Source organism: Schistocerca cancellata, chromosome 3, assembly GCF_023864275.1.
Source record: "Schistocerca cancellata isolate TAMUIC-IGC-003103 chromosome 3, iqSchCanc2.1, whole genome shotgun sequence".
Taxonomy (NCBI): Eukaryota; Metazoa; Arthropoda; class Insecta; order Orthoptera; family Acrididae; genus Schistocerca; species Schistocerca cancellata.
Window position 1 is genome coordinate 20,712,254 of NC_064628.1, and position 15,529 is coordinate 20,727,782.

A 15,529-nucleotide genomic window follows, 5' to 3' on the forward strand; every position below is an offset into this window, starting at 1 on the left:
TTTCGCAGCTATATTTTCTAAACTGACAAAATTTTACATGACTATTCTGACACAATATAGCAAAAGCAGGCAGATAATTTGTGACTTTTTTCCTTGGGAAAAAAAAGAAGAAGAAATATTACAATTGGATCGTCAGTAATTACATATACAAAACTGAAAGGAACAAATGAATAAGCTGTTTTACCTGTTGCTAGAGCAGCTTGCAGTATAGGCATAAGCTCTTGTAGTGGTGTTACATAATCCATTAGAGCTTTATTATGTATGTATATAATGGCATTATACAATCCCTGAGACCAACACAAGCCCATTACTTGATGAATATCAAGTGATGCAACGTCCATATGCACCAAACATTCTTCTAAAGTCTGTCAATAATAGAAGGGAAAATATTCAGAAGCAAATAACTTTCATCACATCTTAAAAGCAGCATGAAAACAGTGATCTACAGTAAGTGGGTTCAAGTAGAATCCTCCTGACTATAGTTTAAACAGCTAAACTTTATAAAGTGACATCCACAAACTGCTCTCGTTCATGGTATAGAGCAGATTTTGGCAATGTGTCTCTTCTTTATCCTGCTAATATACAAATTAATTAAAGTCTGTGGACAATGTTACCTTCACATTATATTGTGTAATACAGTTTGACTGCATTAATTTTTAATTTATTTCCAGCAATTAAAAATAAAAATACATTGTCATTAAAAAACTGTAATTCAACATCTGTAATTCAACATATGTTTATTAACATTTCCATTTGTTAATATATATGTGGAATTTATATGACAGTAAAAAACCATAGTTGCTACTACAGAGATTTGAACCAGCAACTATACGATTAAAAAAACTTCTGTGATATGCATTGTGGCACCAGTACCTTGTTCAGCTAGAATTTATTTTTACTTGACACAGCTCAAATCTTCTCTCTTTTTGTTGTAGTATTATTCTTTCCTGTCTCAGACGTTATGTCTGGTTGAAAATGGAAAGTGACGCGGATCTTGATCAAGTGCGACTTCCTTTTAACTGTACGGTATATGTTACATTGCATTTAGGAACTTTCGGGTAATTGAACATGTATCAATAATTACAGATTTCTGTAGTTGTATATATATGTTTGGATGTAGCTGTACTGCATTGATGTACTGGTGGATATTGTGTGGTATGACTCCTGTAGTTGATAGTATAATTGGTATAATGTCAACTTTATACTGATGCCACATGTCCTTGTCTTCCTCAGCCAGTTGGATGTATTTTTCAATTTTTTCTCCTGTTTTATTCTGTATATTTGTTGTATTGGGTATGGATATTTCGATTAGTTGTGTTAATTTCTTCTTTTTATTGGTGAGTATGATGTCAGGTTTGTTATGTGGTGGTGTTTTATCTGTTATAATGGTTCTGTTCCAGTATAATTTGTATTCATCATTCTCCAGTACATTTTGTGGTGCATACTTGTATGTGGGAACGTGTTGTTTTATTAGTTTATGTTGTATGGCAAGTTGTTGATGTATTATTTTTGCTACATTGTCATGTCTTCGGGGTATTCTGTATTTGCTAGTATTGTACATCCGCTTGTGATGTGATCTACTGTTTCTATTTGTTGTTTGCAAAGTCGGCATTTATCTGTTACGGTATTGGGATCTTTAATAATATGCTTGCTGTAATATCTGGTATTTATTGTTTGATCCTGTATTGCAATCATGAATCCTTCCGTCTCACTGTATATATTGCCTTTTCTTAGCCATGTGTTGGATGGGTCTTGATCTGTGTGTGGTTGTGTTAGATGATACAGGTGCTTGCCATGTAGTGTTTTCTTTTTCCAATTTACTTTCTTCGTATCTGTTGATGTTATGTGATGTGATCTAAAGGGTTGTAGAAGTGGTTATGAAATTGCAATGGTGTAGCTGATGTTTTTATATGAGTGATTTCTTTGTGTATTTTGCTAGTTTCTGCTCGTTCTAGAAAGAATTTTCTTAAATTGTCTACCTGTCCATAATGTCAATAAATCCCCTTCCTCCTTCCTTTCTGCTTAATGTGAATCTTTCTGTTGCTGAATGTATGTGATGTATTCTATATTTGTGGCATTGTGATCGTGTAAGTGTATTGAGTGCTTCTAGGTCTGTGTTACTCCATTTCACTACTCCAAATGAGTAGGTCAATATTGGTATAGCATAAGTATTTATAGCTTTTGTCTTGTTTCTTGCTGTCAATTCTGTTTTCAGCATTTTTGTTAGTCTTTGTCTATATTTTTCTTTTAGTTGTTCTTTAATATTTGCATTATCTATTCCTATTTTTTGTCTGTATCCTAGATATTTATAGGCATCTGTTTTTTCCATCGCTTCTATGCAGTCGCTGTGGTTATCCAATATGTAATCTTCTTGTTTAGTGTATTTTCCCTTAACTATGCTATTTTTCTTACATTTGTCTGTTCCAAAAGCCATATTTATATCATTGCTGAATACTTCTGTTATCTTTAGTAATTGGTTGAGTTGTTGATTTGTTGCTGCCAGTAGTTTTAGATCATCCATATATAGCAAATGTTTTATTTTGTGTGGGTATGTTCCAGTAATATTATATCCATAATTTGTATTATTTAGCATGTTGGATAGTGTGTTCAGAGCAAGGCAGAATCAGAAAGGACTCAATGAGTCTGCTTGGTATATTCCACACTTAATCTGTATTGGCTGTGATGTGATATTATTTGAATTTGTTTGGATATTAAGTGTGGTTTTCCAATTTTTCATTACTATGTTTAGGAACTGTATTCATTTAGGATCTACTTTGTAATTTTCCAATATCTGTAGTAACCATGAGTGGGGTACACTATCAAAAGCTTTTTGGTAATCAATGTACGCGTAGTGCAGTGACCTTTGTTTAGTTTTAGCTTGATATGTCACCTCTGTATCTATTATCAGTTGCTCTTTACATCCTTGTGCTCCTTTGCAGCAGCCTTTTTGTTCTTCATTTATAATTTTGTTCTGTGTTGTATGTGTCATTAATTTCTGTGTAATGATGAAGTTAATATTTTGTATATTGTTGGTAGGCATGTTCTGGGGGGATATTTTGCTGGGTTTACTGTGTCTGCTTGATCTTTAGGTTTCAGATAAGTTATTCCTTGTGTTAAGTTTATCAGGGACTGTGTATGGGTCTGCAATGTAACTGTTAAATAATTTAATGAATATAATAGAGGGAAACATTCCACGTGGAAAAAATATATCTAAAAAGAAAGATGATGAGACTTACCAAACAAAAGCGCTGGCAGGTCGATAGACACACAAACAAACACACAAAATTCTAGCTTTCGCAACCAACGGTTGCCTCATCAGGAAAGAGGGAAGGAGAGGGAAAGACGAAAGGATTTGGGTTTTAAGGGAGAGGGTAAGGAGTCATTCCAATCCCGGGAGCGGAAAGACTTACCTTAGGGGGAAAAAAGGACAGATATACACTCGCACACACACACATATCCATCCGCATATACACAGACACAAGCAGACATTTGTAAAGGCAAAGAGTTTGGGCAGAGATGTCAGTCGGGGCGGAAGTACAGAGGCAAAGATGATGTTGAAAAACAGGTGAGGTATGAGCGGCGGCAAATTGAAATTAGAAATTAGCGGAGATTGAGGCCTGGCGGATAGCGAGAAGAGGGGATATGCTGAAGGGCAAGTTCCCATCTCCGGAGTTCTGACAGGTTGGCGTTAGTGGGAAGTATCCAGATAACCCAGACGGTGTAACACTGTGCCAAGATGTGCTGGCCATGCACCAAGGCATGTTTAGCCACAGGGTGATCCTCATTACCAACAAACACTGTCTGCCTGTGTCCATTCATGCGAATGGACAGTTTGTTGCTGGTCATTCCCACATAGAAGGCTTCACAGTGTAGGCAGGTCAGTTGGTAAATCATGTGGGTGCTTTCACACGTGGCTCTGCCTTTGATCGTGTACACGGGTTACAGGACTGGAGTAGGTGGTGGTGGGAGGGTGCATGGGACAGGTTTTACACCGGGGGCGGTTACAAGGGTAGGAGCCAGAGGGTAGGGAAGGTGGTTTGGGGATTTCATAGGGATGAACTCAGAGGTTACGAAGGTTAGGTGGACGGCGGAAAGACACTCTAGGTGGAGTGGGGAGGATTTCATGAAGGATGGATCTCATTTCAGGGCAGGATTTGAGGAAGTCGTATCCCTGCTGGAGAGCCACATTCAGAATCTGGTCCAGTCCCGGAAAGTATCCTGTCACAAGTGGGGCACTTTTGGGGTTCTTCTGTGGAAGGTTCCAGGTTTGAGGAGATGAGGAAGTGGCTCTGGTTATTTGCTTCTGTACCAGATCGGGAGGGTAGTTACGGGATGCGAAAGCTGTTTTCAGGTTGTTGGTGTAATGGTTCAAGGATTCCGGACTGGAGCAGATTCGTTTGCCACGAAGACCTAGGCTGTAGGGAAGGGACCGTTCGATGTAGTGTATACAATGGTGAATTTGTTATGGCATGTATACAATGGTAAATTTGTTATGGCAATTCTGATCTCAGCCTAGTGTGTATATTTAGTGTAGTGAGTGCTCCTACATAAACCAGTAGTTGTAACTCTTCCATAGTTGTATTTTATTTATTTTGTTGTGTATGATGGTGTTGATAGTTGTTATTGTTGTTTCGACTTGTGGGTTATTTGGTGGTCTATGCAAGAATGCCTCCCCATGAACCATGGACCTTGCCGCTGGTGGGGAGGCTTGCGTGCCTCAGCGATACAGATGGCCGTACCGTAGGTGCAACCACAACGGAGGGGTATCTGTTGAGAGGCCAGACAAACATGTGGTTCCTGAAGAGGGGCAGCAGCCTTTTCAGTAGTTGCAGGGGCAACAGTCTGGATGATTGACTGATCTGGCCTTGTAACATTAACCAAAACGGCCTTGCTGTGCTGGTACTGCGAACGGCTGAAAGCAAGGGGAAACTACAGCCGTAATTTTTCCCGAGGACATGCAGCTCTACTGTATGATTAAATGATGATGGCGTCCTCTTGAGTAAAATATTCCGGAGGTAAAATAGTCCCCCATTCGGATCTCCGGGCGGGGACTACTCAGGAGGACGTCGTTATCAGGAGAAAGAAAACTGGCGTCCTACGGATCGGAGCGTGGAATGTCAGATCCCTTAATCGGGCAGGTAGGTTAGAAAATTTAAAAAGGGAAATGGATAGGTTAAAGTTAGATATAGTGGGAATTAGTGAAGTTCGGTGGCAGGAGGAACAAGACTTTTGGTCAGGTGACTACAGGGTTATAAATACAAAATCAAATAGGGGTAATGCAGGAGTAGGTTTAATAATGAATAAAAAAATAGGAGTGCGGGTTAGCTACTACAAACAGCATAGTGAACGCATTATTGTGGCCAAGATAGACACAAAGCCCATGCCTACTACAGTAGTACAAGTTTATATGCCAACTAGCTCTGCAGATGATGAAGAAATAGATGAAATGTATGACGAGATAAAAGAAATTATTCAGGTAGTGAAAGGAGACGAAAATTTAATAGTCATGGGTGACTGGAATTCGTCAGTAGGAAAAGGGAGAGAAGGAAACATAGTAGGTGAATATGGATTGGGGGGAAGGAATGAAAGAGGAAGCCGCCTTGTAGAATTTTGCACAGAGCATAACTTAATCATAGCCAACACTTGGTTCAAGAATCATAAAAGAAGGTTGTATACCTGGAAGAATCCTGGAGATACTAGTAGGTATCAGATAGATTATATAATGGTAAGACAGAGATTTAGGAACCAGGTTTTAAATTGTAAGACATTTCCTGGGGCAGATGTGGATTCTGACCACAATCTATTGGTTATGAACTGCAGATTGAAACTGAAGAAACTGCAAAAAGGTGGGAATTTAAGGAGATGGGACCTGGATAAACTGAAAGAACCAGAGGTTGTACAGAGTTTCAGGGAGAGCATAAGGGAACAATTGACAGGAATGGGGGAAAGAAATACAGTAGAAAAAGAATGGGTAGCTCTGAGAGATGAAGTAGTGAAGGCAGCAGAGGATCAAGTAGGTAAAAAGACGAGGGCTAATAGAAATCCTTGGGTAACAGAAGAAATATTGAATTTAATTGATGAAAGGAGAAAATACAAAAATGCAGTAAATGAAGCAGGCAAAAAGGAATACAGACGTCTCAAAAATGATATCGACAGGAAGTGCAAAATGGCTAAGCAGGGATGGCTAGAGGACAAATGTAAGGATGTAGAGGCTTGTCTCACTAGGGGTAAGATAGATACTGCCTACAGGAAAATTAAAGAGACCTTTGGAGAGAAGAGAACCACTTGTATGAATATCAAGAGCTCAGATGGCAACCCAGTTCTAAGCAAAGAAGGGAAGGCAGAAAGGTGGAAGGAGTATATAGAGGGTTTATACAAGGGCGATGTACTTGAGGACAATATTATGGAAATGGAAGAGGATGTAGATGAAGACGAAATGGGAGATAAAATACTGCGTGAAGAGTTTGACAGAGCACTGAAAGACCTGAGTCGAAACAAGGCCCCGGGAGTAGACAACATTCCATTTGAACTACTGATGGCCTCGGGAGAGCCAGTCATGACAAAACTCTACCATCTGGTGAGCACGATGTATGAGACAGGCGAAATACCCTCAGACTTCAAGAAGAATATAATAATTCCAATCCCAAAGAAAGCAGGTGTTGACAGATGTGAAAATTACCGAACTATCAGTTTAATAAGTCACAGCTGCAAAATACTAACACGAATTCTTTACAGACGAATGGAAAAACTGGTAGAAGCCGACCTCGGGGAAGATCAGTTTGGATTCCGTAGAAATGTTGGAACACGTGAGGCAATACTGACCTTACGACTTATCTTAGAAGAAAGATTAAGAAAAGGCAAACCTACATTTCTAGCATTTGTAGACTTAGAGAAAGCTTTTGACAATGTTAACTGGAATACTCTCTTTCAAATTCTGAAGGTGGCAGGGGTAAAATACAGGGAGCGAAAGGCTATTTACAGTTTGTACAGAAACCAGATGGCAGTTATAAGAGTCGAGGGGCATGAAAGGGAAGCAGTGGTTGGGAAAGGAGTAAGACAGGGTTGTAGCCTCTCCCCGATGTTATTCAATCTGTATATTGAGCAAGCAGTAAAGGAAACAAAAGAAAAATTCGGAGTAGGTATTAAAATTCATGGAGAAGAAGTAAAAACTTTGAGGTTTGCCGATGACATTGTAATTCTGTCAGAGACAGCAAAGGACTTGGAAGAGCAGTTGAACGGAATGGACAGTGTCTTGAAAGGAGGATATAAGATGAACATCAACAAAAGCAAAACGAGGATAATGGAATGTAGTCAAATTAAGTCGGGTGATGCTGAGGGAATTAGATTAGGAAATGAGACACTTAAAGTAGTAAAGGAGTTTTGCTATTTAGGGAGTAAAATAACCGATGATGGTCGAAGTAGAGAGGATATAAAATGTAGACTGGCAATGGCAAGGAAAGCGTTTCTCAAGAAGAGGAATTTGTTAACATCGAGTATAGATTTAAGTGTCAGGAAGTCATTTCTGAAAGTATTTGTATGGAGTGTAGCCATGTATGGAAGTGAAACATGGACGATAACTAGTTTGGACAAGAAGAGAATAGAAGCTTTCGAAATGTGGTGCTACAGAAGAATGCTGAAGATAAGGTGGGTAGATCACGTAACTAATGAGGAGGTATTAAATAGGATTGGGGAGAAGAGAAGTTTGTGGCACAACTTGACTAGAAGAAGGGATCGGTTGGTAGGACATGTTTTGAGGCATCAAGGGATCACAAATTTAGCATTGGAGGGCAGTGTGGAGGGTAAAAATCGTAGAGGGAGACCAAGAGATGAATACACTAAGCAGATTCAGAAGGATGTAGGTTGCAGTAGATACTGGGATATGAAGAAGCTTGCACAGGATAGAGTAGCATGGAGAGCTGCATCAAACCAGTCTCAGGACTGAAGACCACAACAACAACAACATGCAAGAATGGTCTAATATCTGTATTTGTGTCTTTGTATTCTATATATGTCAGCTGAAATTTTTCTTCTATATCTAACATGTGTGTCACTTCGTGTTCTATTTGTGCTTGTTCTGGTGGCTGTCTTAAGATTTTGTTTTCCTCTGATTGTTTAATTGATGCGTGTTGTTCTTTTTTTGTTTGCTCTGAGATGTTTGAGTCCATTACTGCATTTTCTTTTTCTTCTTCTTCTTCTTCTGATTGCACATTATTTTGTTCCAGTATTTGTTGTACTTGTTGTTTGATGTTTTCTAATTCTGACTGGCGTATCCTGTTATTTTTTATTATTACACGGATCTGATCAGCTATTCGTTGTTCTGTTAAAAATTTTAATTCTGGGTATTTGGTAATAAATGTTGTGTATACTTGTGATCTGTATCCAGTTGTGTTGGTTCCTAAGTTTGTTGCTTGGTAGTAACAGAACACGAGGTGTCTGTTAACTTCATCTGACCATCTCATCCTCTGTCTTTGTTTTCCTTCTAGAGTGGTTGCAGGAAGCATGTCCTGCAAAACACCTCTATTTGGATTTAAATCATTTTCCGTGTTGCTAGCAGTGTCGTTACCATTGTGGACGGGCATAGGGTTCAAGCGTCGCCCCCGACCATGACAGTGCTTGTCCGAGGCTTCATTAGTTCTGTCCTGAACCAACTAATCACACTAAAAGGGGGGTTAGCCCTATTAGTGGTTTGTTCTTTTCGTCGCCTTTTACGACTGGCAGAAGTAACCGAAGGCCTATTCTTTTCCCGAGCCTCCACGGGAGTATTATTATTATTATCTTTTTTTTCCTCAGACTTAAGTCTGGTTAAAAATGGAACGTGACGCGGACCTCGGTCAAGCGTGACTTCCTTGTAACTGTATGGTATATGTTATATTGCATTTAGGAACTTTCGGGTCATTGAACATGTATCAATAATTACAGATTTTTGTAGTTGTATATATATGTTTGGATGTAGCTGTATTGCATTGATGTACTGGTGGATATTGTGAGGTATGACTCCTGTAGTTGATAATATAATTGGTATAATGTTGACTTTATCCTGATGCCACATGTCCTTGACTTCCTCTGCCAGTTGGATGTATTTTTCAATTTTTTCTCCTGTTTTCTTCTGTATATTTGTTGTGTTGGGTATGGATATTTCAATTAGTTGTGTTAATTTCTTCTTTTTATTGGTGAGTATGATGTCAGGTTTGTTATGTGGTGGTGTTTTATCTGTTATAATCGTTCTGTTCCAGTATAATTTGTATTCATCATTCTCCAGTACATTTTGTGGTGTGTACTTGTTTGTGGGAACGTGTTGTTTTATTAGTGTATGTTTTATGGCAAGTTGTTGATGTATTATTTTTGCTACATTGTCATGTCTTCTGGGGTATTCTGTATTTGCTAGTATTGTACATCCGCTTGTGATGTGATCTACTGTTTCTATTTGTTGTTTGCAAAGTCTGCATTTATCTGTTGTGGTATTGGGATCTTTAATAATATGCTTGCTGTAATATCTGGTGTTTATTGTTTGATCCTGTATTGCAATCATGAATCCTTCCGTCTCACTGTATATATTGCTTTTTCTTAGCCATGTGTTGGATGCGTCTTGATCTATGTGTGGCTGTGTTAGATGATATGGGTGCTTGCCATGTAGTGTTTTCTTTTTCCAATTTACTTTCTTTGTATCTGTTGATGTTATGTGATCTAAAGGGTTGTAGAAGTGGTTATGAAATTGCAATGGTGTAGCTGATGTATTTATATGAGTGATTGCTTTGTGTATTTTGCTAGTTTCTGCTCGTTCTAGAAAAAATTTTCTTAAGTTGTCTACCTGTCCATAATGTAGGTTTTTTATATCTATAAATCCCCTTCCACCTTCCTTTCTGCTTAATGTGAATCTTTCTGTTGCTGAATGTATGTGATGTATTCTATATTTGTGGCATTGTGATCGTGTAAGTGTATTGAGTGCTTCTAGGTCTGTGTCACTCCATTTCACTACTCCAAATGAGTAGGTCAATACTGGTATAGCATAAGTATTTATAGCTTTTGTCTTGTTTCTTGCTGTCAATTCTGTTTTCAGTATTTTTGTTAGTCTTTGTCTATATTTTTCTTTTAGTTCTTCTTTAATATTTGTATTATCTATTCCTATTTTTTGTCCGTATCCTAGATATTTATAGGTATCTGTTTTTTCCATCGCTTCTATGCAGTCTCTGTGGTTATCCAATATGTAATCTTCTTGTTTAGTGTGTTTTCCCTTAACTATGCTATTTTTCTTACATTTGTCTGTTCCAAAAGCCATATTTATATCATTGCTGAATACTTCTGTTATCTTTAGTAATTGGTTGAGTTGTTGATTTGTTGCTGCCAGTAGTTTTAGATCATCCATGTATAGCAAATGTGTGATTTTGTGTGGGTATGTTCCAGTAATATTGTATCCATAATTTGTATTATTTAGCATGTTGGATAGTGGGTTCAGAGCAAGACAGAACCAGAAAGGACTTAATGAGTCTCCTTGGTATATTCCACGCTTAATCTGTATTGGCTGTGATGTGATGTTACCTGAATTTGTTTGGATATTAAGTGTGGTTTTCCAGTTTTTCATTACTATGTTTAGAAACTGTATCAATTTAGGATCTACTTTGTATATTTCCAATATCTGTAGTAACCATGAGTGGGGTACACTATCAAAGGCTTTTTGGTAATCAATGTATGCGTAGTGTAGGGACCTTTGTTTAGTTTTAGCTTGATATGTCACCTCTGTATCTATTATCAGTTGCTCTTTACATCCTCGTGCTCCTTTGCAGCAGCCTTTTTGTTCTTCATTTATAATTTTGTTCTGTGTTGTATGTGTCATTAATTTCTGTGTGATAACTGAAGTTAATATTTCGTATATTGTTGGTAGGCATGTTATGGGGCGATATTCAGCTGGGTTTACTGTGTCTGCTTGATCTTTAGGTTTCAGGTAAGTTATTCCTTGTGTAAGCGTATCAGGGACTGTGTATGGGTCTGCAATGTAACTGTTAAATAATTTAGTTAGATGTGAATGCGTTGAGGTGAACTTCTTTAGCCAGTAATTTGCTATTTTATCATTTCCAGGGGCTTTCCAATTGTGTGTAGAATTAATTGCTCGGGTGACTTCATGTTGCAAAATTATCACTTCAGGCATTTGTGGTATCATCTTGTATGTGTCTGTTTCTGCTTGTATCCACCGTGCATGCCTGTTATGTTGTACCGGGTTTGACCATATGTTGCTCCAGAAGTGTTCCATGTCTGTTATGTTTGGTGGATTGTCTATTTCAATGTGTGTGTTATCTATTGTCTGGTAAAATCTCTTTTGGTTTGTGTTGAATGTTTGGTTTTGTTTCCTTCTATTTTCACTTTTTTTGTATCTTCTAAGTCGTTTGGCCAATGCTTGCAATTTCTGCTTTTTTTCATCTAATTGCTCTATTGCTTCTTGTTGTGAGATTTTACCTAACCTTTTTCGTTTTTTGTCTGATATTTCATTTCTTATAAATTGTGTTAGCTGTCCGATGTCTTTTCTCAGTTTTTCTATTCTGATCTGTAGCCTGTGTTGCCATGCTGGTTTTGTGGGTTTCTTATGTGTGTTGGTTTGTTCTGATCTCTGCCTAGTGTGTATATTTAGTGTAGTGAGTGCTCATACATAAACCAGTAGTTGTAACTCTTCCATAGTTGTATTTTCATTTATTTTGTTGTGTATGATTGTGTTGATAGTCTTTATTGTTGTTTCGACTTGTGGGTTATTTGGCGGTCTATGCAAGAATGGTCTAATGTCTGTATTTGTGTCTTTGTATTCTATATATGTCAGCTGAAATTTATCTTCTATATCTAACATGTGTGTCACTTCGTGTTCTATTTGTGCTTGTTCTGGTGGCTGTCTTAAGATTTCATTTTCCTCTGATTGTTTAATTGATACGTGTTGGTCTTTGTTTGTTTGCTCTGGGATGTTTGAGTCCATTACTGTATTTTCTTCTTCTACTGATTGTACATTATTTTGTTCCAGTATTTGTTGTACTTGTTGTTTGATGTTTTCTAATTCTGACTGGGGTATCCTGTTATTTTTTATTATCACACGGATCTGATCAGCTAGTCGTTGTTCTGTTAAAAATTTTAATTCCGGGTATCTGGTAATAAATGTTGTGTATACTTGTGATCTGTATCCAGTTGTGTTGGTTCCTAGGTTTGTTGCTTGGTAATAACAGAACATGAGGTGTCGATTAACTTCATCTGACCATCTCATCCTCTGTCTTTGCTTTCCTTCTAGGGTGGTTGCAGGAAGCATATCCTGCAAAACACCTCTATTTGGATTTAAATCATTTTCCAGTTGGCTAGCAGTGTCGTTACCATTGTGGGCGGGCATAGGGTTCAAGCGTCGTCCCCGACCATGACGGCACTTGTCCGAGGCTTCTTTAGTTCTGTCCTGAACCAAGTAATCACACTAAAAGGGGGGTTAGCCCTATTAGTGGTTTGTTCTTTTCGTTGCCTTTTACGACTGGCAGAACATACCGGAGGCCTATTCTTTTCCCGGGCCTCCACGGGGTTTATTATTATTATTATTATTATTATCATTATCATCATTATCATTATCATTATTATTATTATTATTTGCAATTACACCATATTGCTTTTAGAAACTGATGTCCAGACAGTGACTTTAAAATCCTGTAACTATGAAGCAAATCTAAGAGGGCCAATTTATAAGGTTACACCTTACAGCGATTAGGGTAGCAATTTTCAAAATTCGGACTAAAAAAAGTTGGTGACTTGAGTGAACGAAATAGATAAGAATGGATGCCAGGTAGTTCGATTTCCCTATAATCCTTTCAAGGGATTACCAGATGCGCTTCAGAAGCAGACAGGTGAACAACGTAGAAGGAACTGTATTTCTAAATTCATTTTTTCAACACGTAATACAGGATTAAAACACACACACACACACACACACACACACACACACACAGAGAGAGAGAGAGAGAGAGAGAGAGAGAGAGAGAGAGAGAGAGAGGCAGGCTTAAATAATACCATTGATAAACATTGTTTGTAGAAGCTACAGTGGAAAATAAGGCACAAGTACATCAAAAAATGAGTTCCAGTGAATTGAGAATTCTTGTGTTAATTTTAACATATATTATTATTATATTCGTATATTAAAATTGAACAAGAATGGGCAGACACAATGAATGAAAGGAACTACAACTGAATTAAGAATGGTGGAGCTGGAATGAGGAACGAGCGACCCCCCAAAAAGGAACAAGATCAAGGAGGGAATAATGAACGGTGGAACTGGAACAAGACTGGCCAAATAAAACCAATGTGTGAACAACAAACAGCAGTATTGGAATGACACCAGCCAAACGAGATTGAGGTGGGAACAAGCGAGACCAATCTGAAAAGAATGGTGAGCAACTGTTCCTTAGAAGTCATTCCTTGGTCCTTTCATTCAGTTTCTTGAACTTTGGACCCATTCTTTTATGAACAATCCACCTCTAGAGTAGACAGTACTTTCTTAATTGACTGCTTTTACAGCTTACAGATGTTTCTTTTACTGATGGATGCACCACTTCTGCACTATCTGTGTTCAAATATTGTTAATAATTTTGTGTCAAAGGTGAAAGTATGTTGTGACAGGCTTATCCTTAGTGCAGCCCGAGGTTTAGGTAATACTGCAAGGTGACAATTTTGTTTTGAAATGATGAAGTCAAAGAGTGTGAATATAATGTGGTCACAGACTGATCCATATTGTAGTTGGGTGTCTATGTTAAAGCGAAAGCTGACAGCTTCAATTTTCATTACTTTCTCTTTATTTTCATCCAGAATCTCACTGTACCTATACCAATGACAAAAATGCTTAAACATGGTAAAAGTACAAAATGAAAACTCAGGATTCAATAATTTATTATGTATCTGTACGTATCTGCCCCAGTAAACAAAGTGTTTCTCTTCAAAAATACAGTTTGATCACATCCCAGCATCTACTATCTCACGATAACTGTTACATTAAATACGTAACATTTCCCCTGCTGTTAAAGGAAAAACATCATTACAAAACTGACTATACAAATCAGCTATTCTGCTGACACAAATTCCCACAACTGCTTATGACAGGTGTTAGCAACATGTAATTTGGCGTAAAGATTACAAATTCAGTTGCAGACAGGTAGAACGAAAAGACTGTTACAGATTGAGCTTTCAGCCAAAGCCTTCTTCAGGAAAGAAAATACACACATATTCACATAAGTAGGCACACCTCACACACAAATGTTCACTATTTCTGGTCGCTTCAGGCAGAATGCAACTCTTGTGTTTAACAAAGGGGATGGGAGGATGAGGATGTTTGGTTTGCGGGGCGCTCAACTGCGCAGTTATCAGAGCCCGTACCTTTGCTCAGTTCAGTCTCGCCACTTTCATGAATGATGATGAAATATGAGGACAATACAAACACCCAGTCATCTCGAGGCAGGTGAAAATCCCTGACCCCGCTGGGAACCTACCCTGGGAACCCGTGCTCGGGAAGTGAGAACGCGACCGCAAGACCACGAGCTGCGGACAAAGGGGGGGTGGGGAAAACAGGGTACAGGTGAGGGGAGAGAGGAGTGCTGTATGAAGAGTGTGCAGGGACCAGATGTACAGCAGCAGGACAAGGCTGGCAGGTGCAGCATCGGGAGAGACAGGTGGGGGGAGGGGAGGAATGGAGAGGTGCAGAGGGGGAAAAGATCAGTGGGTGGGTTGGCAGTGTGTGAGGTGAGCGGACGTCAATTGGGGGGAGGTGAGCGGACAGAGGAGACAAAAACTATTGGATGGAGAGTACGGAGACAGTATGTTACTGTAGGTTGAGGCTGGCATAATTTTGGGAGTGGAGAATGTGTTGTTTGCGCAGTTCAGAAAAGCTGCCCATGGTGGCCCAGATTATGAAGCAGTCATTTAAATCGAGCACATTATATTCAGCAGCATGTTGTGCCATAGGGTGCCCCACTTTGCATTTTGCCACAGTTTGGCAGTGGTCATTCATCCTGGTGGACAGCTAGTTGGTAGTCACACCAATCTAAAAAGCTGTACAATGATTACAACACAGCTAGTATGTTACATGGCTGCTTCCACAGGTGGTCCTACCTCCACAGAAGGGTAAATTGAAATAACAATTCAAAAACAACACAATGGAAAATCTGAAATGGAATAATGACAATATTATGAAAACAATAGATTGCTATTCGCCATATAGTGGAGACGCAGAGCGACGGACAGGCGCAACAAAAAGACTGCTACACAAGTAAGCTTTCAGTCATAAGGCCTCTTTTGAACTAGACAACACACACACACACACACACACACACACACACACACACACACGACCACTGTGTCTGGCTGCCAAATCCAGACTGCGAGCTACAGTGCATGAAGTGTGAAGCAATGTTTGGTGGGTGTAAGTAGGAGGCTGGAATGGGCAGGGGGAGGGTATGGGTAGGGGAAGGGGACAGCAGAGTGCTGCTAGTGTGACATACAGGAATGGGGAGAGGGCAGTGCAGCTAAATGCAGT

At 38.9% G+C, this 15,529-nt stretch overlaps 1 protein-coding gene across 1 annotated transcript in view; it reads right to left on the reverse strand.

The window, feature by feature from the left end:
* LOC126176813 (vacuolar protein sorting-associated protein 8 homolog) overlaps positions 1–15,529 on the reverse strand; it is a 207,495-nt gene that overhangs the window by 110,805 nt on the left and 81,161 nt on the right. The window contains exon 12 of the mRNA XM_049923995.1: positions 185–365. Within this exon, the coding sequence (XP_049779952.1) occupies positions 185–365 (181 nt within the window). The remainder of the gene's footprint in view (positions 1–184; positions 366–15,529) is intronic.